Source organism: Monodelphis domestica, chromosome 6, assembly GCF_027887165.1.
Source record: "Monodelphis domestica isolate mMonDom1 chromosome 6, mMonDom1.pri, whole genome shotgun sequence".
Taxonomy (NCBI): Eukaryota; Metazoa; Chordata; class Mammalia; order Didelphimorphia; family Didelphidae; genus Monodelphis; species Monodelphis domestica.
In genome coordinates this window covers 142424301-142451436 of record NC_077232.1, presented here as the reverse complement: position 1 = coordinate 142451436, position 27136 = coordinate 142424301, and the positions used below count along the sequence as shown (strand labels likewise).

The following is a 27136-nucleotide window of genomic DNA, read 5'->3' as shown; positions in this document are numbered from 1 at the left end:
CAGAGCCCTCATTAAGAAACTCTTTCTCTGACTCAGCCATATGGGGAATATTACATCTCCTGCCCGGAATATTCTAATGTCATTTTTAAAACAATGGATTTATAGAGACAGAATTGATTAAAAATAAATAAATAAATACATGCTTAAAGACCTTTTTGAAGAAAAGTAAAACTTGCACACTGAGAAATGGGTAAAGGAGACACTAAAAAACTACATCAAGAAAGAAGCTAGAATGATGCTTATATTAGGGGATTATTTTAAAAGGAAGATGATGATTTCAAGATCAAATCTGCCAATCTCCTCCCTCCTCCCTCTTTCTTCCCCTTTCCCCCTCCCTGTCCTTCTCCTCCCTTCCCCCCCTTTAGTTGAATCTTCTGTTGGTATCACTGAAATCGGCTCAGAGTGAGTATCTTGGTATATCAGACAAATCACTCTCTCTCTTTTCTAAGTTTAGGTTAGGGGTTTATTTAGGGGAAGGGGAAAGGTAAAGAAGTTGAAGGGAGAGAGGGTTTGGGATTTCCCTAATACTAAAACAATTCCTAAGTTGGAGGATGGTGGAATAGAGTTCAGATTTGGGAAAATGGTCAACAGGTTTGAAGATTCAGTCACTGGAGTATTATAGGGAGAAACCAGAGAGCAGGATTTTTCTGTCCTTCCTCCTTTCTGTCCCAAGGGCAAGAGACCCAGTTTTTCAATTTGACTCTTCTTCTTCAACTGTCCTTCCCCAGTCTTCATTCCAAATAGAATGTCCATCGTGATTGACAGTTCTATAGTCCTTGCTTCTCCAGCATTTGCTGCAGACTTTTTTCCCAACTCTCCTCCACAACATTACATACTTCTTATCTATAATATCTTTCCTTTTTTGGTAACAAGAAAAAAGTTGGAGCAGTCAACTTTATAATTTTATTGAAAAAATATATTAGCAATTAATTATCTGGTTTCCTAGAGTACATAATTTAACTTCCTAAAGAGGCTTCTTTTATGTTAAAAAGAGTCAAAATTTGAGAAGCAATGGAAGATAAAGAACTGGACTTGGGTTCAAATCCCGTTTCTGACACATACTAATTGTATGATCTTGGCCAAGTGAATTCTTAGTGTTCTACACACCTCTCTAAGATGATGTTACAGATTTGGAACAAGAAATTATAATGACCATTCTTGTTCCCAGAAAACAAGAAATAAAATTCCTCCTTTTGATGGAGAGGGGACATAACGGATCTGGAATGTTATGGTACTTGATGTACTTTTAAAGTTTTTGTTGTTGTTTAGTCATTTCATACATAGTTGTGTGATCCTGGACAAGTCACTTCACTGTGTTTGCTTCAGTCTCATTGTCTATAAAATTAGCTGGAAAAGGACATGACAAATGACTCCAGTATCTCTGCCAAGAAAAATCTCAAATGGGATTGTGAAACTGAAACAACCAAATAGCAAAGGCATTCTAATAACTAAATAATTTTGTACAAGGTTCAAGGAATTCCCTAACTTTCTACCTTTTGATGCTGATGGTCCCACCTCGGAGACAATCATGTTTTTAAAAATTCAAGTGGTTTTTGTCATGATGAAAATATAACTTGGGGAAACCACCCCTTAAATTCCAAACTGGGTTTAGGTCAGAACTTCTAATTATCCAAGGGTTATAATGAGATTCATTCATGTATGCATTTACTTATTCTACCAGCAGTCATTTGTTGAATTCTGACTATAAATGATCAAACAAAATAAGCTATTACTGAATTTGAAAATGAATATGTAGCATGACACTTTTTTCAGAGGAAGGGAATATTGTCAACACATTTTAAAGCAATTAAAAAATATAATTTAAGGAGTTGGCTTTAATTGAGCCAAAGTTCTATGTAGGAACTTGAGAGAAAAATAATCAGAGTTGCTATTTATTTAGTAATTTAAGATTTGCAGTACACCGCATAGTTTATTTGAGCCTGAGAGGCATTTTCAGGTGGATACCTCAGATATTATTATAGGCAGGTGTGGTGCTGTCAAAAGGCTATATAGGCTTTAGAGTCAGGAGACCTAGCCTTAGGTTCCAACTCTAACATTTACATCTTTAGTTTTAAGTTTCCTCATTTATTTAATGAAGATGTTGAAAACAGGTGATTTCTCATGCCCTTCTAGGCCTAAATCTATGATCTCCATTTCACAGATAAAGAAATTGAGACCCAGAGAATTTAAGCTTTTTACTTTGGTCATACAGCTAGTAATTTTGAGAAAGAGGAGACAAAATAGGTCCACCTGACACCAAAACTATCACTTATCCACTGTTACACTGCTTTTAAGGAATTAGAGTTAGAACTGAGAAAAATAATATCATTCCTGAAATCCTGGGAAGCCACATAAGAGATGACAATTGTTGGATCTTTTGGTCACTTAATCAGTTCTACTATCCTCCACACCAGTTTTAATCTAGGGCCATTGCTAGTTCTAAATCTATGAGTCTTATACCACTTTTCTTAGAGTACCAGGCCTAGAGTTAAGAAGATTTTTCTTCTTGAGTTTGAATCTGGGCAAGTCACTTAACTTTGCCTCAGTTTTCTCATCATAGATATAGCTAGCCAGCTAGAGATATAGCTAGCTAAATAGATTGCAATAAATATAAATGTGAGTACATAAGATGTTAAATAATAATATAAGAGAGTATATAAGTGCAAAATGAATGTCATCTTAGTTGTAGGATTTATTTTGTTTAGAATCCTAAGTTTTACAAATAGTGGTCACATTCTGGAAAAGGCAATTCATCAATGTTAAGAGGACACTTAGGACAATCCCTCCCCACTTTTAAAAAAAGAGATACCATTAGTATTTATGTTTAACTGATAACTAATGGAGTATCATTAAATTGATTTTATCAACAAATGTCTTATTCTGTGTTCTGGAGCACTGCCGATTATTTTGTACTGACTAGAACAGCTCCTCATGTATTCTGAACCATAGGCAATAAAATGAAAAAGAATATTGTGTTAGAGTATGTGAACTGGAGGTAAATGCTTACATTTCCATGGAAAATGGACATGCTAAAATTTTTTTAGACAACAAAATCTATAATAAATTCAGTAGATTTGATTTATTCAGAAAGGCAAAAAGGGAAAGATTTTTAAAAATAATTTCCAATAGCAGTTTCACAGATTAATTTGGGGAGCAATGCTATGGGAGTGACTCAAAAATCCTTTAAACTGGAAATTCTTAAATTAGAAAAACAAGAAGCAAAAATAACAAAAGTATGTATCCCATGATTTTGTCTGAAACAGAAATTATTATTAGAAGTAATGATGAGGCAGCTAGGTAGCTCAGTGGTTTGAGAGCCAGGCCTAGAGACAGAAAGTCCTGGGTTCAAATGTGAACTCAGATACTTCCTAGCTGTGTGGTCCTGGATAAGTCACTTAACTCCCATTGCCTAGCCCTTACCACTCTTCTGCCTTAGAACCAATACACAGTATTGATTCTAGGACAGAAGACAAAGATTTAAAAATAATGATCAGAGTGTACATTTACATAGCACTCTGCAGGTTATAAACTCTTTCCCATGTACTCTCTAAAGTAGGTAATGTAAATTATCTCCATTTCATAGATCAGAAACTGAGACTCAGAAAGATTAAGTCAAGTCATTAAGCATTCAGTGCTTAATAAGTTCTGGAGACTATGCTTACCCAGGATCACATAGCTAGTAAGCATCAGAGTGAGCTCCAAACTCTTTTTCTTTTGCCAGCCCAGTGTTTCTTCCTAAAAAAAAAAAAAACAGAAACAAAAATAACATCTGCAGCAATTTTATTAACTCAGCAAAGAGGGCTGTGTGTGTGTATGTTTTGTGGATGTGTTGTGTATTTGTGTTTGTGTGTGTTTGTGTGTGATTTGGCATCATTGTATCATAGACAGACAGCTGAAAGGAACCTCAGAGATTGTCTAGTCCCATTCCATCACCCTATAGATAAAGACTGTAACCCAGACAGGTCATTCATCATCTTAGGACAATATAACAATTTTTATTTTTTGAAGAACAAGTGCCAAACCAGCAGAAATGTCTTCATATCACCATTGGATTGGCATCCAGATAGCCCATGAACCCACCATGATCACCTAATTCAAAAGGGCAGCAGATACTTGTCAGAGCAAATGATTCATCCAGAGAATGTAAGATTCCTAATAGGAACTGGAGTAGACTTATAACCTATTTCGTCCAAATCATTAAAAAGCCAAAGGTCCCACAAATAGTTCATGGAAGAGAAGAGATTTGAATGCAGGTTCTCTGATTCAAAATCCAGACACGAATGGATAAATATACAGCAAAACTTGAGGACATATGAGGCAAGTTCTCAATTCAACATTTTATCATGTGTTGTAGGAAAGGTAAGTAAAAAAAGACTAAGTACTTCTATATAATTTAATTTTCCCCCTTGACTCCCTGGTCCTCTTCCTTCTCCCTGTAGCTTATAATAATAGCAAATATTTATATAGTGCCTACTATGTTGCATTCTCTTTTAAAATATTATCTTATTTAATCCTCATAACAACCCTGTGTGATCATTGCTACTGTTATCCCTTGAGACTTGTCCAGGGCCACACAGTTAGTAAGTGTCCTAGTTCAGATTTATGGGTTTTAAATCTTTACTTTCCATCTTAGAAAGGATACTAAGTTCCATTCTAAGACAGAAGAGTAGTAAGGGGTAGGCAAAAAGGGTTAGGAAGTATCAGAGATCATATCTGAACCCAGGACCTCCAGGACATCTTCAGACCTGGCTCTCAATCCACTAAGCCACCTAGATATCTTCCATGGTCACATCTAAACCTATGTCTTCCTGGATCCAGGCCTGGTACTCTGTATCTATTGTACCTTTCAGCTGCCTGGCACCTAGGTGTAGTTGTTTTTTTTTTTCATTAAAAATTGGAGCAAAGAGGAGTGGTTGATAAATTTTGATGTCCCCTGTCAAAATTCTTGATGAAGGAGAATGCTGTGACTTTGTTTAACTAACAGTGAACTTAAGAATCATGGTTTTAATGATCTATTATCTCTCTACCACATTCCAGTTAGACATCAGACACATAACTTAAATTCTAAAGGTTTTAATTTTCTAGTCACCAAAGTATGCTTTGATTTTTGAAAGTTTTATTGATGCCTATTGTCTTTGTAAACATTCACTTCCCAATACCATGCCTTCCTCTACAGAACTCTCTTTCATAATAAATGTAATGTTACCACTGGGATTGCTTGTTCTTGTTCTTGTACTGGTAAATTGGGTGACTGCTATTAATTTCAGGGTTCTAGGAGTAATCTGATGGGTGGCTATCCTCTGAAACAGTTGCTTATGAGTCCCCATTGAGGGGACTTACCAATTGGCCAGCAGACTCAGTTCTTTAGCAAAGACATCTTGCTCAAATCTTGAGAGTATTTATAAAGCATTTTCTTCCTAAAACTGAAGCATACTTTCCCTTTATGAGTGGAAATGAATTTAAGGTGCAATGTTAGTGAGGCACATGTGTAGTGGATATATGTGCCCAAGGTACCTCAAAACCAGGGAATCAATGTCCTTTCTCTAAAGTTTACTTTATTTCTCACTAAGTTCATTATAGAGCATATTGTCAGATTGGAAGAATAGTGGCAACTTTGATAAAAGTAAGAAGTTTAAAAGAGGGGTAAGGGTTTTTTGGGGTGGTGGTGGTGGATTGAGTTCTATACTGTGCATGTCGTTTGAAATATGAGATAACCTAATCTAAAATATCCAATAGGTAGCTAAACTGACGATAAGGAACTAACTATATAGATCTATAAGGCATATGCTTAGGGATGATAATTAAAATCATGAAAGCTGATGAGATCATCTAGAGAGAGAAAGTTGAAGACACAGGAGAGAGTCCATTACCACATCCCTTTTCTTTCTCTAACTGACCTTTTTGTTTTTCCTCCTTCCTAGAAAAGATACTTGTGTCCTCTCTTATTTTTTAATTTTCTATCCCTAAAATCATGAATAACTTTCCCTTTGTAGACTAGTACTATTTAGTAACTATTTTGAAACTATCCACAAAACAGCAGGACAATAGAAATCTACCTACCTACCTACTTACCTACCCATCCATCCATCCATCCATCCATCCATCCATCCATCCATCTATCCATCCATCCATCCATCCATCTATCCATCTATCTATCTATCTATCTATCTATCTATCTATCTATCTATCTATCTATCTATCTATCTATCTATCTTTGTGTATATACATATACATACAATATTAAGTATTATAATATTACAGCATGGCAAAAAAGTTTATTTCAGGATATTTGGTCACATTTCAATATTTATTAAGAAAATGTTATTGAATATTCCTACCATTTATAAAAAAGGTGAATTTTCACCTAAATATTGAGGTAACTTTGCATCCTTGCATTTCAAAGAAAAGTTGTTTTCATCATTACCTTCTTTGAAAGCAGCCATAAAGCTAAAGGCAGTTACAATTTTGAAAGCTTTCATATCTTGCCTGAAAGCATTTGAAAGCATTTTGAGTGTCTTAAAATTTAATATTACACCAAATGAAATTATTTCTTAGCAAATGCTTTTGGGAAATGACAGTAGAGTAAATTTCCTCAGATGTAAAATGAGGATGTTGGGCTTTAAGGTCCTGTCCAGTTCTAATATGCCCTGAATCTGTGAATCTAGAGATATATTTTACTTACCTTGAGTTCCAAAAGAAAAACAAACTACAAAAGAACGCACCTAAATTCATTTTTTAGAATGCTAGAAATTATTCATAAAAACCACATGCAATTTTAAGCATTTAAAAATACTGTATATTTTAAAAATGTTTATAATAACTGACATTTGTATAGCTATTTAGTTTACAAAGCATTTTACAAGGACTTCTGGTTAAGATGGCGGCTTAGAGAAAGCTAAAGCTCAGATCTCCTGAAAACCCTTCCCGACCATCTCAAACGATAAGCTCCTAAGGCGCCGAAATTCAAAACGATCAACAGCACAGACCCTGGGAACCCTCCTCCTGGACCTGGACCCGGTTCAAAAGGTACGGCTCCCCTTAAAAGCCAGAACCCGAGATCCCTCGGACCTCAGGGGTAGGAGCGCAGAGTCCAAGGCTCCCGGAAGCCGCAGCCCGGCCGGGCTCAGAGAGCAGAACCCTCAGGGCCTTCTACAGTCCCGGTGAAAGTTACTGCCTGGGGCTTCCGCTGCAGAGAGCTGGTCTAAACAACAGCAACCCTCAGGGCGGGCAAGACAGCCTCACGGGCTGGATCCTGCTATCCAAGTCTCAGTGAAAGTCCTTGCCCTCGGAGCTTGGGCTAGCTGCAGCCCATCCCCCCGCAGGCCGACGAAACAGCCTCACGGCCAGCGATTCTGAAGGCAACTTCCGGAAAGCGAGCCGGGGGGAGAGTGTGGCCTCGTGGTCCGACCCTTCCATTCCAGTTCCAGTGAGGCATATTCAGTTTAACCCAGGGAAAGCTCATAGAAGGGACAATCTGCCCCGGACTAAAGCCTCTGATCACCAGACAGAGATAAGAAAAGCTAATCCTCCACATTCAGAGATGGCAGCAAACTCCACAGAAGCACAGAAGCCCCAAAATACCAAGAAAAATAAGAAGAAAGGGGCGACTTTGGACACATTCTATGGAGCCAAAATACAAAATACAGAGCAGACAGAAGATAATATAAAAGAAAATGCTCCAAAACCTTCCAAAGGAAATGGAAACTCTCCACAAACCTATGAAGAATTTGAATCAGAAATGACCAAAAAGATGGAAGCCTTCTGGGAGGAAAAGTTGGAAATAATGCAAAAGAAATTCACGCATCTACAAAACCAGCTTGACCAAACTGTAAAAGAAAACCAGGCTTTAAAGGCCAGAATCAGGCAGCTGGAAGACAACGATCGTGTAAAAGAGCAAGAATTAATAAAGCAAAGCCAAAATACCAAGAAATTAGAAGAGAACATAAAATATCTCACCGACAAGGTGATAGATCTGGAAAATAGGGGGAGAAGGGATAATTTAAGAATAATTGGACTCCCAGAAAAGCCAGAAATAAACACCAAACTGGACATGGTGATACAAGATATAATCAAAGAAAATTGCCCAGAGATTCTAGAACAAGGGGGCAATACAGCCACTGACAGAGCTCACAGAACACCTTCTACACTAAACCCCCAAAAGCCAACTCCCAGGAATGTAATTGCCAAATTCCAAAGCTATCAAACAAAAGAAAAAATCCTACAGGAAGCCAGAAAAAGACAATTTAGATATAAAGGAATGCCAATCAGGGTCACCCAAGACCTTGCAAGTTCTACTCTGAATGATCGTAAGGCATGGAACATGATCTTCAGAAAGGCAAGAGAGCTGGGTCTCCAACCAAGAATCAGCTACCTAGCAAAACTGACTATATACTTCCAAGGGAAAGTATGGGCATTCAACAAAATAGAAGACTTCCAACTTTTTGCAAAGAAAAGACCAGAGCTCTGTGGAAAGTTTGATACCGAAAATCAAAGAGCAAGGAATACCTGAAAAGGTAAATATTAAGGAAAGGGGAAAAATGTTATCTTCTTTTACTCAAACTCTCTTCTATAAGGACTACATTTATATCAACCTATGTATACTAATATGTGGGGAAAATGTAATGTATAAATAGGGGGTAAAGAAAGACCAAATAGAATAATGGTTCTCACACAAAGATTCACAGGGGAAGGGGAGGGGAAGAAAACTCCTATAAGAAGGAGAGGAAGAGAGGGGGGGGGGTTTACTTAAACCTCAATCTCAGGGAAATCAACTCTGAGAGGGAAAAACATCCAGATCCATTGGGATCTTGAATTCTATCTTACCCAACAAGGGTAAGGAGAAGGGAAAACCAAGGGGGGGAGGGGGAGAGGGAGAACAAAAAGGGAGGGAAAGAGAGGGGGGGAGGGGGAGGGAACAAAAGGGAGGGACTAAAAAGGGAAACATCAAGGGAGGGGACAAGGGGGACTGATTCAAAGTAAATCACTGGACTAAAAGGTAGAGCCGAAGAAGAAAAGGTTAGAATTAGGGAAGGCAATCAAAATGCCAGGGAGTCCACAAATGACAATCATAACTTTGAACGTGAATGGGATGAACTCACCCATAAAACGTAGACGAATAGCAGAATGGATTAGAATCCAAAACCCTACCATATGTTGTCTTCAAGAAACACACATGAGGCGGGTTGACACCCACAAGGTCAGAATTAAAGGATGGAGTAAGACCTTCTGGGCTTCAACTGATAGAAAGAAGGCAGGAGTGGTAATCATGATATCTGATAAAGCCAATGCAAAAATAGACCTGATCAAAAGGGATAGGGAAGGTAATTATATTTTGTTAAAAGGGACTATAGACAATGAGGAAATATCATTAATCAATATGTATGCACCAAATAATATAGCACCCAAATTTCTAATGGAGAAACTAGGAGAATTGAAGGAAGAAATAGACAATAAAACCATACTAGTGGGAGACTTAAACCAACCATTATCAAATTTAGATAAATCAAATCAAAAAATAAATAAGAAAGAGGTAAAAGAAGTGAATGAAATCTTAGAAAAATTAGAATTAATAGACATATGGAGAAAAATAAATAGGGATAAAAAGGAATACACCTTCTTCTCAGCACCACATGGCACATTCACAAAAATTGACCATACATTAGGTCACAGAAACATAGCACACAAATGCAGAAAAGCAGAAATAATGAATGCAGCCTTCTCAGATCACAAGGCAATAAAAATAATGATTAGTAATGGTACATGGAAAACCAAATCTAAAACCAATTGGAAATTAAACAATATGATACTCCAAAACCGTTTAGTTAAAGAAGAAATCATAGAAACAATTAATAATTTCATCGAGGAAAATGACAATGGCGAAACATCCTTTCAAACCTTTTGGGATGCAGCCAAAGCGGTAATCAGAGGTAAATTCATATCCCTGAATGCTTATATTAACAAACAAGGGAGAGCAGAGATCAATCAATTGGAAATGCAAATGAAAAAACTGGAAAGCGATCAAATTAAAAACCCCCAGCAGAAAACCAAATTAGAAATCCTAAAAATTAAGGGAGAAATTAATAAAATCGAAAGTGATAGAACTATTGATTTAATAAATGAGACAAGAAGCTGGTACTTTGAAAAAACAAACAAAATAGACAAGGTACTGGTCAATCTAGTTAAGAAAAGGAAGGAAGAAAAGCAAATTCACAGCATTAAAGATGAAAAGGGGGACAGCACCTCCAATGAGGAGGAAATTAAGGCAATCATTAGAAATTACTTTGCCCAATTATATGGCAATAAATACACCAATTTAGGAGAAATGGATGAATATATACAAAAATACAAACTGCCTAGACTAACAGAAGAGGAAATAGAATTCCTAAATAATCCCATATCAGAAATTGAAATCCAACAAGCCATCAAAGAACTTCCTAAGAAAAAGTCCCCAGGGCCTGATGGATTCACCTGTGAATTCTATCAAACATTCAGAGAACAGTTAATCCCAATACTATACAAACTATTTGACATAATAAGCAAAGAGGGAGTTCTACCAAACTCCTTTTACGACACAAACATGGTACTGATTCCAAAACCAGGCAGGTCAAAAACAGAGAAAGAAAACTATAGGCCAATTTCCCTAATGAATATAGATGCAAAAATCTTAAATAGGATACTAGCAAAAAGACTCCAGCAAGTGATCAGAAGGATCATTCACCATGATCAAGTAGGATTCATACCAGGGATGCAGGGCTGGTTCAACATTAGGAAAACCATCCACATAATTGACCACATCAACAAGCAAACTAGCAAGAATCACATGATTATTTCAATAGATGCAGAAAAAGCCTTTGATAAAATACAACACCCATTCCTATTAAAAACACTAGAAAGCATAGGAATAGAAGGGTCATTCCTAAAAATGATAAACAGTATATATCTAAAACCAACAGCTAATATCATCTGCAATGGGGATAAACTAGATGCATTCCCAATAAGATCAGGAGTGAAACAAGGATGCCCATTATCACCTCTACTATTTGACATTGTACTAGAAACACTAGCAGTAGCAATTAGAGAAGATAAAGGAATTGAAGGCATCAAAATAGGCAAGGAGGAGACCAAGTTATCACTCTTTGCGGATGACATGATGGTCTACTTAAAGAATCCTAGAGATTCAACCAAAAAGCTAATTGAAATAATCAACAACTTTAGCAAAGTTGCAGGATACAAAATAAACCCACATAAATCATCAGCTTTTCTATATATCTCCAACACAGCTCAGCAGCAAGAACTAGAAAGAGAAATCCCATTCAAAATCACCTTAGACAAAATAAAATACCTAGGAATCTACCTCCCAAGACAAACACAGGAACTATATGAACACAACTACAAAACACTCGCCACACAACTAAAACTAGACTTGAACAAATGGAAAAACATTAACTGCTCATGGATAGGACGAGCCAATATAATAAAAATGACCATCCTACCCAAACTTATTTATCTATTTAGTGCCATACCCATTGAACTACCAAAATACTTCTTCACTGATTTAGAAAAAACCATAACAAAGTTCATTTGGAAGAACAAAAGATCAAGGATATCCAGGGAAATAATGAAAAAAAACACATATGATGGGGGCCTTGCAGTCCCTGACCTAAAACTATATTACAAAGCAGCAGTCATCAAAACAATTTGGTACTGGCTAAGAAACAGAAAGGAAGATCAGTGGAATAGACTGGGGGAAAGCGACCTCAGCAAGACAGTATACGATAAACCCAAAGATCCCAGCTTTTGGGACAAAAATCCACTATTCGATAAAAACTGCTGGGAAAATTGGAAGACAGTGTGGGAGAGACTAGGAATAGATCAACACCTCACACCCTACACCAAGATAAATTCAAAATGGGTGAGTGACTTAAACATAAAGAAGGAAACCATAAGTAAATTGGGTAAACACAGAATAGTATACATGTCAGACCTTTGGGAGGGGAAAGGCTTTAAAACCAAGCAAGATATAGAAAGAATCACAAAATGTAAAATAAATAATTTTGACTACATCAAACTAAAAAGCTTTTGTACAAACAAAACCAATATAACTAAAATCAGAAGGGAAACAACAAATTGGGAAAAAATCTTCATAGAAACCTCTGACAAAGGTTTAATTACTCATATTTATAATGAGCTAAATCAATTGTACAAAAAATCAAGCCATTCTCCAATTGATAAATGGGCAAGGGAAATGGATAGGCAGTTCTCAGATAAAGAAATCAAAACTATTAACAAGCACATGAAGAAGTGTTCTACATCTCTTATAATCAGAGAGATGCAAATCAAAACAACTCTGAGGTATCACCTCACACCTAGCAGATTGGCTAACATAACAGCAAAGGAAAGTAATGAATGCTGGAGGGGGTGTGGCAAAATAGGGACATTAATTCATTGCTGGTGGAGCTGTGAACTGATCCAACCATTCTGGAGGGCAATTTGGAACTATGCCCAAAGGGTGCTAAAAGAATATCTACCCTTTGACCCAGCCATAGTACTGCTGGGTCTGTACCCCAAAGAGATAATGGACACAAAGACTTGTACAAAAATATTCATAGCTGCGCTCTTTGTGGTGGCCCAAAACTGGAAAATGAGGGGATGCCCATCAATTGGGGAATGGCTGAACAAACTGTGGTATATGTTGGTGATGGAGTACTATTGTGCTAAAAGGAATAATAAAGTGGAGAAGTTCCATGGAGACTGGAACAACCTCCAGGAAGTGATGCAGAGCGAGAGGAGCAGAACCAGGAGAACATTGTACACAGAGACTAATACACTGTGGTATAATCGAACGTAATGGACTTCTCCATTAGTGGCGGTGTAATGTCCCTGAACAACTTGCAGGGATCCAGGAGAAAAAAACACCATTCATAAGCAAAGGACAAACTATGGGAGTGGAAACACCGAGAAAAAGCAACTGCCTGAATACAGAGGTTGAGGGGACATGACAGAGGATAGACTCTAAATGAACACTCTAATGCAAATACTATCAACAAAGCAATGGGTTCAAATCAAGAAAACATCTAATGCCCAGTGGACTTACGCGTCGGCTATGGGGGGTGGGGGAGGGAGGAAAAGAAAATGATCTATGTCTTTAACGAATAATGCTTGGAAATGATCAAATAAAATATATTTAAAAAAAATACAAAGCATTTTACATATAAATTTCATTTGAGCTTCACAACAATCCTGTGATGTAGATAATATAGGTACATTATGTCCATTTTACAGATGAGGAAACTGAGCCTTATAGAGCTTAAGTGACTTACCCATTGTCAAACAACAAGTGAGTGTCAGCATCAAGATCTGAACCTAGGGATCTTTACTCTAGGTTCAGTAACCTATCCAGGTTAATTCTTCTCAGAAAGAAATCATCTGTGTACTTGAGTGGTGGTGGTAATTTATTCTTGTGTCAACAAATTATAAAATGTAAAGCACTTCGAGAACATAAAATATGTGTGTGTGTGTGTGTGTGTACTACACATTTTCTATATAATATAGTAATGTCTTAGCAGAATAGCAAGAACATGTCTGCTTTTTCAAAAGAAAAAATTGAAATAAACTAATCTTACTTAAAATGCATTGAGGACAATGCTGTGAGACTAATCTATAAAAGCAGTTTTTAGGCAGATCTGTTGCCCATTGGTTAGAGTTCTAGAACTGTAATCAAGAAAATCTCAGTTCAGATTCCATCTCATATATTTATTAGCTGTTAAATGGGTATAATAGTTATGGCACCTCCCTACCCAGAGTTGTTATGAGTATAAAATAATATTTGTAGAGTGCTTGGTACTATAAGATATTAGTTATTATGATATCTATAATATATCTATAATATTAGTTATATTATTATGTTAGTTCCTTCCTGGTGTCCTTATCACTCCCCCTCCAGTGTTTATTTATTTTATTTTAAAATTTTTATTTTTATGATCATGCGAAATACACTTCCATATTGGTTACTGTTGTAAGAGCAAATTCATACGTAACCAAAACTCCCAAATAAAACCATAAATATACTGATGTGAAAGATAACTCCAACAGTTCCTCTCTGGACATGAATAGAGCATTCCCTGTAATAAATCTTTCAGGATTGTCCTAGATCATTACAATGCTGAAAGTAACCAAATTTCACAGTTGATCATTGCACATGCACAATGTTCTCCTGGTTCCGATTATTTTGCTCTGTATCAGTTCCTGCAGATATTTCTAACTTTCTCTGAACTCATCTTGATGATCATTTCTTATAACACAATAGTATTCCATCACCAACATGTACACAATTTGTTCATCCATTCTCTAATTGATTCCCTCAATTTCCAATTCTATGCCAATACAAAAAGAGCAACTATAAATATTTTTGTACAAGTATGTCTTTTTCCCTTTTTTATTTTCTTTTTGGGATACTGAGCCCAGTAGTATTATAGGATCAAAGGGAATGCCCAGCTTTATAGTCCTTTGGGTATAGTTCCAAATTGTCCTCCACCCTCCAGTGTTTATAATGCCTTTTTGAGGCTTAGCAAAATTCAAAGCAATTTTCATGACCTGAGGATTAGCTGAGGGGAACTGAAAAGATAAATGAAAATTCGGTTGTGTATAACCTCAAAAAGACACAGCAGCAGATCTGAACTGACTGGTCATGGGAGTGGGGTGTGTCCCTTTACATCCTGTAATCTGGGACAGGGAGGAGGTACATTCAATTCCATCATCCTGACCCAGACTGGAATTATGGTTAGCATTTTCAAACCAAGAAAGTAGGTCAGCAATGTCTTTCTTTACAACTCTCTAAGCAAATCTTGGGCATGAGGGGCTGTCTGTGGGCCTAATAAAAAAAAACAACAACTAAAGATGTGATTACTGATCTGCAGCACTCCATATTTTTTCTTAAATTTTATTAAAATCCTTACCTTCCATCTTAGAATCAATTCTATGTATTAGTTCCAAGGCAGAAGAGCTAGGCAATGGGGATTAAGTGACTTGCCCAGGGTCACACAACTAGGAAGTATCTGAGGCCAGATTTGAACCTAGAGCCTCCCATCTCTAGGCCTGACTCTCTATCCATTTAGCCGCCCAGCTACTCCCACCCAAGTACTCCATCTTAAGCTAAAAGATTAAAAAAAAAACCACTTTCTAAATGGAGAAGAGTAGTGTCAGGAAAGATGCAGAGGATGGAGCTTCAGCAGGGGGCAGTTACTCTCTTCAGAGCCGTCTCTTTCCCTGCATGTCTTAGTGGTGTCAAGTAACCAAAAAAAGCTTTACTTATGAAGATCTGGGAGATTGAGTAAAAATGTTCTAGCTCTTTAAAAAGAAAATAGTTTCCTCACTCTTTTTTTTAACCTGAAGTGAGAGTTTTCTGGGGATTTGATCCCTTTCCCAACTGCGATGTGAGTTTAGAGGAGACTGTACCCATTCATGTATCAGATAGAAGTTTCCAAAAGTCATTACATTTCTTCATTTCCCACTGTTTATTATTTTAGTCAGTCAAAAGGAAGGCTTTTGCTATTGGCTTTAAGGCTTATACCTGTTCTGTATATACACAGGCAGAGTGATTATTGACCTCCACAATGAACCGTTGTAACATTGGCTAATTGCTGCCCCCACTCCCTACATACATGGGTTTATCTAAAAAGAATACCTAGAAGTGATTTTCAGGGAAAGGGCACTATCAGCTTGAAGAAGTTGGGCTCTATGTAGATAGTGGCACTTAGTAAGTTTGGAAGGAAACTTAAGGTTCCAAGAAGCAAAAGTGTGGAGGGGGTACAGTTAAGGAAGTAGGGAGACAAGTTGTGTGGAAGACTCAGAATGGGTATAGAGGGTAGTGATATGGAGTAACCCCTGTAAAGAACAGAAAACAAAACAGTTTGACTAAACTGTAGATTACATTAAAGGGGACTAAATTTACATAAGGCAGGAAAGAAAAGTTGGAGTGAGGTTATGAAAGGTTTTAGATGCTGGCCAGAGGAGTTTGTATTTGATTCTAGAAGTAATAGGGAAGCCTTGGAATTTATTGAGGAGGTGAGTGAAATGGTTAGACCCTTGCCTTTGTAATAAAGAAATAAACTGAGGAATCCTGGGTTTTGCATTTTAGAGCTAGATCTCCAGTCCTGCATCTTGGTCCACAGGTCCTGCAAAAACTTCTCTCTCTCATATCGCTACCATACTTTAAAGGAAAATCCTTTTGGCATGTGTTTGGAGAGGCCATCAGAGACAGAGACATTTTAGGAGGCTCTTCTAAGTTCAGTAGAGAGGTGAGAAGTTTCTACTACAGTAGTGACCATGTGAATTGAGAGAATGGGACAAATATGGGGGTAGAAAAGAAATTACTTTACAAGTGATTGTATACACACATGTACACATAGAGGAAGTGAAGGTGAACAAGAAATGCAGATTGATTCTAAGAAGGTGAGCTGAGGTAACTGGTAGGTCTTCTAGTCTACATATGTCTTCTCATTCAGGGGATCGGTGGATTTGGGGGGGGGAAGCAAGAGGGAAGATAAGTTGCTCTCAACATTCTTGCTAAGTTTGAGATGTCTGTGTCCAAGTGACAGGAGCTCAGGAGAAAGACTAGAGTAGGAGATTAATATAGCAGATCTTCTAGTCTTTCGAATAGAGATGGTAACTGAACCAGTGGGGACTTTCAAGGTCACCAAATGAAAGTGTATTAGAGAATAGGGTCCAGGATGGAGCCCTACGAAAGACAGGTAAAGGCTGGATATGAAAGGCGATTCAACCAAGGAAACCGAGTTTGAGAAACAAGAGACTTCTCATGCCTAGGATTCCAAGTTCTGTTCAAAGCCTTCCACAGCTTTAGTTCCTAACATGCTCTCTTGATCAAGTTTCTCCTCCGTTTGCTTCAGTGCATTCTCACTTTTCCAGATATTATTTGTTGACGATTAGGTAATCTATAAGCCTCACCTCCAGACTTCCCAGCCAAACTAGTGGCATCTGTTTGACGAGCTTTACCTCAACATACCACCCGGCTTCTTCTGGGCACAAAGCAGGTGTCTAAATCGCTCAGAGCTCTCTAGGGGACAATGCAGAGCCCCCTGCGCACTCTTTCATCAGCCTTTGGCTTATGGTGCTGAACTCCGCTTTATTGTTCTCCTCCGACCTGGGGTTTCCTAGCGTGACTACTTAGGGTCAAGCCTTCTTGAGCCCGTCCGACCCGAGTGAGGAGCAGCGGTTAGCCCAGAACGCACGCTCGGTCAGCTCCTGACGTTCTCAAGGGCCGTCGTTGCCAGGGCTCTGATGCTCTCTGGGTCCCTGGCGGGAGCTTGACAATGTCTCTCTTCCCAGCTCTGGCGCCTTCGTGGTCCCAGAGGGCGTCTGACCTCTGGCTCCTCAGACTGCTTTCTTCAGATCAAGAGCTTGGTGCTCTCTTTCCCTGGTCCTCCTCCCCTGGGACTCTAGTCCAGGCCCAAGGGACTGGGGGCCGCTTCCGTAAGAAGGCCAGGATCCTCGCGCACATCTGCGGTCTGACCCTGATCATGAAAAGGTAACAACAGCTCCACACTCCTGTACTACCCAACTTCAGCGCCCAGGAGCTACGGAGGGACAGGAGACAATAATGCGCCTCTCAGCCTCTCCACTCTTTTGGACTGAGCTATAGGGGTGGGCATAGGCGTATGCCTATGTTGCGCCTTGCGTGCCACTGTTCCCAGAACTGTTCTTCCACAATTCATTTGTCTACAGATCGGGCTAGGAAAGCTACAGGGACCCTTGGGTAGGAAAAGCTAGTGATTGGCTTGCAGATAACCAGCTGGGTTCCAGAAACCACCATCCCCACCCCGCCCACGCCCCCAGCCCCAAAGTAGTAGCGCCCTTCAGAAAGGAAGCAGAACCTCTAGCCAACTCATCGCTGCCATTGGCCACTGATGCTTCACACTCTTACCAAATGTCAAGCAGGACATTTAAACTGGGCAATCAAATACCTGGAGAAAAAGCCCTCTCTCTTTTCACTTCCCTTTAAAACAAAACAAAACAAAACAAAACAAAACAAAACTGCTCACAACTGGGCTGACTTTTTTTTGTACTTTGGAAACTCTTACTCCATAGTGGTCACAGAGCAGGGGACAAGGGAGAAAAATATCCAAGGTCACTGATTCACAGGGGAAAGAAAAACCAAGTGAAGACCACAGAGAAATCAAAATTATCATTATTTTGTCCAGACTTGGAATTTTATCAGTAAGAAAGCTCCCTTGGAGCACCTGCACCACAGGAAGGGTTGTCTCAGAGGTTCAGTAATTAGCCCTTTTCACACAGAATATATGGTATTAGAAAAAGGACTTGTCCCTAGGTATTTTTCTCTCTAAGGCTACCTCTTTTTCCAGACTAGGCCACAACTGCTTTTTAAACTGAATTTAGTTTTCCTGCTTACTGAGCAAAATTTATATGATTTATAAAGGATCACAATAGCTAGCATTTGTGTAGCACTTTAAGGTTTGCAAAGTACTTAAAAAAAAAAAACTGATAACCATTTTATAGTTGAGAAAATTGGCCCAGAGATTGGTAAAGTGACTTGCCCAGGGTCATATAACTAGAAAAGTATGAAACCAAATTTGAACTCAGGAAGATCATTGTACCATTTAGCTGCCTCATAAGAATAATAATGTAAACCAAAATTTCTATGGCACTTTAAAGTTTTACAAAGGATTTGGCATATATTTTATAACATCTTTTACAACCCCTTGAGATAGGCACTTCATTAATCTTATTTTACAGATGAGAAAATGAGACTAAGAAGATAAAGTGACTTGTCCCATGCTACATAGTTCCTAAGAGCCAAATGAAGACTTCATTCCTAGATTTCATTTGACTTCAAGTCCAGTACTTTTTTTTCATAACATCACAGAAGTGAACAGAAAGAAAACGAAAGGGAAAGAAGAGGCAGCCAACCAACTTGAACCCATGTCTTCTCCACTCCAAAGCTATTGTTCTCTCTCCAACCCTCTGGCTTCCTATCTTTGGTGTTTAGAAAGTTTAAATATACTTAGGAGCACTTTAACACATGCCTCTCCAAAAAGGAAGAATTCATCATATACCCTTAACTTTCTGGTGATGAGTCTTTCAGTAGATAAGACAGGAACAATTATAGATTGTTTCCAACACAATGCTTACAACTTATCTAGCTTGATAGAACCTATCAAATTTGTGCCATGCTTTGATAGCCTGGGGAGAAGCCAGGGTCACTTCAACACACCACAAGGAAGACTTAGAGTAAAACTTGAAAGAAAAACTTCAGTATATAGTCATCAAAAGTCACCAGAACACAACCAAATTGTGTTTATAAAAGAGAATGACCTGTGAGGGAAAATGAAGCATTAGTGCTAAACAGAATAGCTTGGGACTAAACAGTCAAAGGAAAGCAGAAACTATATCATCACTCAGGAATCTCGGATGGAAAATTTAGACAAACCTTTTTTACCTTTTATTTAAATTTCTTGGGTAACTGTATCTGTATAAGGCTTCCTCAGGGAGAATAAAATTAGTTTGTTGTTATATGTTTGAATAAGGCTATGATTATGTAAACAAGTTGAATATGGAGTTTAGAAAGATTTCAAATAATACCTGTGCAGAATTGGAATAAAGAGAAAATTCTGATAGATATTATTGAAAGACTCCGAGACAGTTGAGCCATTAATCTATCTTGATTCTGTAAAATGAGGCTAATAATCTACTACCTACCTCAAAGGCATGTTGTGAGGAAAGCTCTTTCTAAATTTTAAGACATTACATAAATAGGGGCTGTTATTAATTCTATTATTATTCCAATCAATCTGAAGTGGCCACCTTTACACATAGTAGGTTTTCAGCAAATATTTTTTAATTGTTATGACTGATTTGAAAATAAAAAAGGTGAGGACTTTTAACATTACATTTATTTGGCCTAGAATCCACAATATTATTAAAAGAAATAAAAATAAAAGAGACATAAAATGGCAAACTTTTCATTATTTACAGTTTAAAGAGATATGTATATTAACTTTAACAAGAGAATAACAAATGTCCTGTTTACTTTCATATCTGTCTGAACTTCTTTGTATCTTTCTGGGTCCTGTTATCACGAACATTGTTATTATTTCAGCAGTTGTAGTCATATTGTATGTATATTGTTCTGATTTGGATTTCTTCACTTTGCATCACTTCATTAAATTTTCCATAATCCTTAGTGTTCTTTGTGTTTGTAATTTTTCATGGCACAATTCTCTCACATTGTGTTTCTATGCCACAAATTATTTGGCCTTTTCCCAATTGATGGATCCATTGGATATTTCATATCCAATAAATAAAAATTTTATTTCATTATGAATAATGCTTCTAGAAATGTTTTCTTGTGGTTGGGACTCCCCTCCCCCCATTAATATCATTAATGTTCTAGTCGTAGTGAGTTCATTGTGTAGAAGGGTTTGAGCAGTTATATAGCTCTTATTTTAATATTGCTCTTTAGAATTGACATAATGCTAGTGGGTGATACCAAGTTTGAATGTAGGCAGATATTTTTGTTCTTTTGTAGATAATTATACTCTTGATTTCAGAAAGCATAAGTTACTAAAGAAAGCATAAGCTATATTATCCTCTTGTCTCCTTTAAGAACAGACTCTCTTAGGAATTTAGACTTCTGAAGAGAAAGTGATTAAGATGGCTAGTTTTTAATATCCCACAAATGAAGAAAATATAAATAATTATTACTTTCTTGAGAGGAAGACTTCCTTTTCATGCTACTTATATAAATTTGCAGATAAGATATTACTGCCTTTCTTTTATATGCTATTAAATATTGCACAATGAATCAATAAATCCTTCTGCTATCATTAAGCAAATACTATCAAACTTGTGATGGAAGCTTTTAGTTGGGTGCTACACTGTATAATTAATTAAACACTATCCCTTTGACTCTGTGTGTGTATGTGTGTGTGTGTGTGTGTGTGTGTGTGAGTCTGAGAGGGGGGAGAAAAGAGAGAGAAGAAGGGAAGGAGAGATAGAGACAGAGAGAGAGAAAAGGAGAAAAGATGGGTTATTCATCTATTAAAGTTCTGCTTGAAGTGTTCACATATAATCTTCATTCCATTGAGATAAACCAGGCTTCTTTTTTGGAGGTTGTACCCAAATAAAGAATTATGTAACTATTACTAATAGAAGAATTATCATCTTTTTATTACTTGGTCTGATTTCCAAGAATATGAGAAAAATATTTTGTATATATATAATATGTGCAACCTATTATAAGTTTTGATGCCATAAGATTAGTCAATCACCTTTATTTGGTTAAAGTACGATGCACAATTATATTCATTTATTACTTTTGTTGTTTGGTGTGACAGCTTCTAGACTATATAGGGTTGCAGTTTTATGTGAGAGTATTTTATGAATTTTTAGTCATGGGTGCATCACACCTTACTAAGTTTCTTTTTCTATGGATATTTTGAGTTTCTTGTCTATTAATCTTCTACACATAATCTTATAAATGCAATCCATGAGCAGGTTGGAGTGTATTTGCAAGAAACACTGAATTTCTGGCCATGGCCAAATCTGTGTGGCAGAGCTGATGAATTAGACTCATTGAATTGCCAATTCATGGTGTAGCAATCCAAATTGATTGCTAGGAGGGTCAAACTAATTGCTTTGCTTTGCCATGATCAACTTGGTTATGTTAACATGGTTTCTGTGATATTAATTGTACTGGAAAATAGCATCAGTGGTAAAGGGTGACTTAGTCAAAATGGCACTGAGTTGAGGATTGATGATGAGCCACTTCCTTCAAAGAGAGGTGATAAACTCTGAATACAGCACTTGTATATTTTCATATATGATCATTTTATGAGCTTATTTTGTAAAAATGATTTCCTTTGTCACCAGATTCTGTGGGGCAGGGGAAGCATAATGGAAAGTAACTGGTGTGGGGGGTGGGGTGGGGAGAGAAGCATCAATAACACTAAAAAAAGAAATCTTTTAAAAAAGATTAGGAGTTAGTAGACTTTGGTTCAAATCCTGCTGCTTACTAACTACATAATCTTTACAGCTCATTTAAGTTCTCTGAGCCTCAGGTTCCTCAACTGTAAATCTTGTCAAATTCTTAATATAATTTTCCCACTTCATCATTTGCAATGGATATTGGTACATAAATTGCTTCTATCTTCATGATGGTCCCCTTGTCTATATTTATTATAAGTACTAGAAGGTGAGCTGAGCAATTTCCCATGAAAAAATGATTTTTATTGCACAATGAAATGAATTCCTTTATTCATCTCCCTGAGGAGAAAATGTGAACCAATCTTCTAATTAGCTACATCTTCTTTCTGACTTCTGGCTTCATTTACAATAATTGATATAGATCAATTCCTTAAATACTATATCAAGTCAGTTATATAAAAATCTTGCATGGTGCAAGGAGGTATATATTGAGAAAATTAAATGATGTAAAAGCAAAAGTGTCAATAAAGAATTTTAAAGCATAACCAATATTTGTAGATGGTCTAAAAATGGTGCCATTTTAGTATTTTCTGTTGCCCCTATATTTACTTATTTTACTTTTCTTCTTTAGATACATTGAGAAAAGCCCAGCAATGGAGTGGGTGGTCTTCCATTTGAAGATGCATTGTAGAATTAAAAATGAAATGTTACATAGCTTCTTTGGTGATTCTAAAAAGAACCTGGTTTGTATTTTTTTTATGCTTACATCATAATTAGTGCTTATCTTGGGTGGAGGGATTTTTTAAAAATCTGAATCAGGTTGATTTAGTATAGTCAATTTATTGTGGATCACTTAAACATAATTATATCAAATATATAATAGAGTAAAACAACTTAGATAATAATGGCTTAATATTAGCTTTTGTTTTTTGTATTTTTAGTGAATGTGTTAACATCAGATGTAACCCTTTCCATTGCTATTTTTTTTGATGTGGTATCACTTCATTTTCATTTTATACTCGTTACCATAATTTGTTTGTGGGCCTTACTAGGCCATTAGGCAGACCATTGTTTAACTCTACAAACTAGGACACTAAATTATATGCAAAGATTCATTTGGGCCACGTATTGACTTACAATATATACTAATATTATCTACATGTAATTATATATTTATTTATATTGTTAACAACTTCTCAATTATATTCTTATCTGGCTCACATTTAGGAGTGTCATGGACAGCATTCCTCTTCTACAAATGGGGCCACTAATATAAATTTCAATCTTTCTTCTCTAATATTTGAAAGAAGAATATATTTGTCTTTCACTGTTCTGCCTCCTGGCTTGTGTGTTTCACATCTCTGATGTAGACCATAGAGCTGAATTGGACAGTAGTGAAGTTTTTAGCTCATCTGGAAACTGTCTGAATTAGAACATCAAACCACTTTAAACCAGTTCAGATGATGATTTATTTAATTCATTATAATGTAGCAAATCTATCCCAGTATCTATCAAGACAACATTTCATTTAAGGAAAAAGTTATCTTAAGTTGCTTTGTAAAGCAACATGTTATCAGAACATCTGCTTTACTCCTGATTGTAATTTGTTTCAGTTTCAGAGCAAGCTAGTATTCATAAGGATGAATTAGACAAGCCCATGCAAACAAATAACTTATATTTTCTTTGTGTTTCAGACCAACGAGTCTGAATTACTTAAGAATTTATTGTCTGTTTGCCCCTATCAAAGAAATGAGGAATGTCTCAGACAGGTAAGAAAAAAATTTTAAAAGATTATTCCAATATTACCATGCCATACTTTTGCTTTTTAAAAATAAATATAAACCAACTCTACATTGTATCTATGATAAAACACAACCTAATATGTTTATTTTGTTTGAGTTTTTTTAAAGATGCTTAAGTGAAAATCAATTTATTTAAGTATAAATATTTTCAAAAAAATTAAGTCGCTTATCACTGAAACAATATCAAAACTCTATTTTAGGGTATGGAATTTTTTTCTCTCAAAGAGTCTAAGTATATCTTTTCTGCCCTTTTTAAAACTTCAATATACTTAGATAAAGTGGCTTTATACATCTTATGTGTTTTAGTCCTATAAAAAGCATCAATTTATGTTATTTTGTAATGAGCTATAAAGTAAAAAAGACTATTGATTTGGGGGCATTTTAAAGTAAAAAAAATTTTTTTAAATATACTGATAAAATATCTGCATAGAAATGATATTTGAATCCATGACAGCTGATGAGTTCACCAAATGAAGTAGTATAAAAGAAGAATAGAGAGCCCAGGACAGAACCTTAGATGACAACCACAGTTAATGAGCATGAACTGGATGAAGATCCAGCCAAAGATGCTGAGAAGGAATCGAGAGCTAGGAGAGAGAGAGAGAGAGAGAGAGAGAGAGAGAGAGAGAGAGAGAGAGAGAGAGACAGACAGACAGACAGACAGAATTTAGAAAAAAGCATTAGAATAAACAAGGGGTGGGAGGTCCTAGGTTCAAATCTGGCCTCAGACACTTCCCAGCTGTGTGACCCTGGGCAAGTCACTTGACCCCCATTGCCTAGCCCTTACCACTCTTCTGCCTTGGAGCCAATACACAGTATTGACTCCAAGATGGAAGGTAAGGGTTTAAAAAAAAAAGAATAAACAAGGGGATGATAGAAGTTGACAGCTAATAGGGAGAGATGAATTAAGACTTTTGAAGATGCGGGAGACATGTAGGCAGTAGGGTATCAACCAACAGATAGTAAAATATTAAATATGTGACAGAGATAGAGGGGGAAGTCTGCTGGAGCAGACAGGATAAAATGGGATAATGTGCCTGAAGGGATTAGTCTTGGCAAGGAGAAGCACCCATCTTTTCATGTGGAAGAAGAGAAAGTGGCAGAAAGCATCTGTGTGATGTGAAATGATGAGGAAGGGAAGAGAGAGCTCTTAAATACTAGCCTCAATGTTTTTCAGTGAAAGAAGAAGCAAGATTCTCATTTTTTCTTATCTGTTAAAATGGGATTATGAATACTTATATTAAGTTCTCATAAGAGTGTTGCTAATATTCAATAAGGATGTGCATTATTGCATGTATTAATTGGGAAACACTACGTAATAATGTAAGTTATAATATCAACCCAAATATCAGGCTATACTTTTAAAATATCCACCAAAAGACAAGAGGGCTCAACAAATGCTGAATTTAGATTTTCTAGGTATCTATGCTAAAGTTGTAGGGCAGAGGTTAAAACTGATTGTTAATAGTCTATGTTTAAATTATCTTTTTTCCTTTTTTTTTAAAAGATTCAAATATTTTTAAAGAAGAATGGATCATTTCGGCATTTGCCAAATGAAGCTCAGCTCCAACTTTGTCAAATTATAATCTATCAAGAGTAAGTAACACACAAGGTTTTTCCATTTGAGCTTTGGCAGTTTGTTCTCTATGAAAGATAGTGGCAGATGTTGGATATGGTTTAGTAAAAGTAGATAATTTTGCATGTGGCAAAGATAAAAGGCATATTACAAATAGAATAGAATATTGGGTAGAAGAATTGGACTTTTGTTTGTCTAAGTATATGCTCTGAACTCGCTCTAGACCACTGGAATGGACTTTATTTCACCTCAGCTCAAAAAGTAATGAGAGCTGAAATCATCTTAGAGATCCTTTTAGACAAAATATAGAACCAGTAGAAGTATGACATTGTCAAAATACAGAAATGCTTTATTTGTTTGTCATTTTATGTTAAATTTTGGCCACAAACCCTTTATTATAAAAATTCATAATATAAAGATGAATTTCCACTTTTAAAAGGTCAAATAACTTTACTGCTTGAACATGGGATGTGTTGTAATAAATAATTCACATTTCTATGACTCTTTGAGGTTTGCAAGGGATTTCCTAAAACTCAGCAAATTATCACAATGAGAAAACATCAATCTTTAGAAATTAAAACTTTATGAAAATTTGATTTAATTTAATAAAGATCAATATAAGTATTTGTTATAAAATTGACCCCCTCCTGGGAAAACAATATAAATTGAAAATATGTCCACCAACCAGAAAGCCTCACAGCTACACCGGTATTATTAACTGTCAGAGCTCCTAGTTAAACCAAGTTCTTGATTTGATCCAGTATTCTTTCAACCTACTACATTCCTCCTTGTTTTTAAAATTAGATCTATGATTTCAATGATATCAGAAGTTCCCATATGAATCAAGAATGGTACCCAAACTTGGGTAGTCCTGGATCTTTCTGTTATCCTATAGTGGCCTCATAGTCCATGTTTTTTAGAGATCATTATGTAGAATATACATTCATACATATATAAGATTAATAAATATAAATTACAAACATATCATACATGTACACTTTTATACATTTTCATCCCTAACTATAAACAAATTGTAGCTTTTTTGTTCTTTCAAAAAGAGACAATAAGTTCTCTTGTTTTCATGCCAGAATAGTAGAATCAATAGTCAAGGCAAGAATAAAATTTTCAAGTATAAGGAAGTTCCCATCAAACTGAATAAAGTTTTCATGTGTATTAAAAGAGAAGTAATGTAGCAGGGTAGATAGAGGGCCTCCCCTGAAGTCAGTAAAATCTTTATTTAGATTCAGCCTAGGACCCCTAATAGGTTCATGGATAAAGGCAAATCCCAATCAAATCAAATATTACAAGATAATGGAAGGAGTTTCCATACTGGGAGTTTTCTACATCAATGATATCATGGGTCTGGATCCCAACATTATTCCCCACAAAATGTACTTGAAAAATTCCAGAATTCTAAAATTCAAAATCTAGGCATAGGAAATAGAATATTTAATATGTGTGTTTCTTCAGTTACTCACTAGGCTATTGAAAAATCATTCTGAAGTTGTAACTCCAGAATAATATATAATTATTGTACATAAATATTTCAAGCATTCAGTTCATAGATAGTATTTTCAAATTTTAATGCTTCCCAAGAAATGGGTTGCCTTGGAGATATTGTGCCAGCAGGAGAAGTAGGCTATGGAGTAAGTGATGAACTTAGGGATGTGTGGAGAGCATAATGGCCATCTGGCAGTCAACATGATGAGCTGGCTGAGAAAGACTGGCCCTGATTCATGATTAGCACTGCAGAAGAGAGAACATAGTATAACAGATTACTCCTGACCTTTCTGTGATGATA

At 36.5% G+C, this 27136-nt stretch overlaps 2 protein-coding genes across 6 annotated transcripts in view; one reads left to right on the top strand and one right to left on the bottom strand.

Annotated features, from left to right (window-relative positions):
* EXOC1L (exocyst complex component 1 like) overlaps nt 1–17225 on the bottom strand; it is a 47375-nt gene extending 30150 nt beyond the window's left edge. The window contains exons 1-2 of one of the 2 annotated variants that reach the window (XM_056802644.1): nt 16963–17225; nt 3663–3735 (exon numbers count right to left, since the gene is read on the bottom strand). In XM_056802644.1, coding sequence (XP_056658622.1) covers nt 3663–3735; nt 16963–16992 — 103 coding nt within the window. In that variant the 5' untranslated portion in view covers nt 16993–17225. The remainder of the gene's footprint in view (nt 1–3662; nt 3736–16962) is intronic. The other variant, XM_056802645.1, reaches the window with a different exon arrangement.
* The window catches only part of LOC103097375 (uncharacterized), a 150492-nt gene that overhangs the window by 34976 nt on the left and 88380 nt on the right, over nt 1–27136 (top strand). For 3 of the 4 annotated variants that reach the window (XM_007496430.3, XM_007496429.3, XM_056802642.1), the window contains 3 exons: nt 22589–22700; nt 23652–23726; nt 25267–25355. In XM_007496430.3, the coding sequence (XP_007496492.1) occupies nt 22611–22700; nt 23652–23726; nt 25267–25355 (254 nt within the window). In that variant the 5' untranslated portion in view covers nt 22589–22610. Of the gene's footprint in view, nt 1–17220; nt 17543–22588; nt 22701–23651; nt 23727–25266; nt 25356–27136 lie in introns of those variants that run through there. The other variant, XM_007496428.3, reaches the window with a different exon arrangement.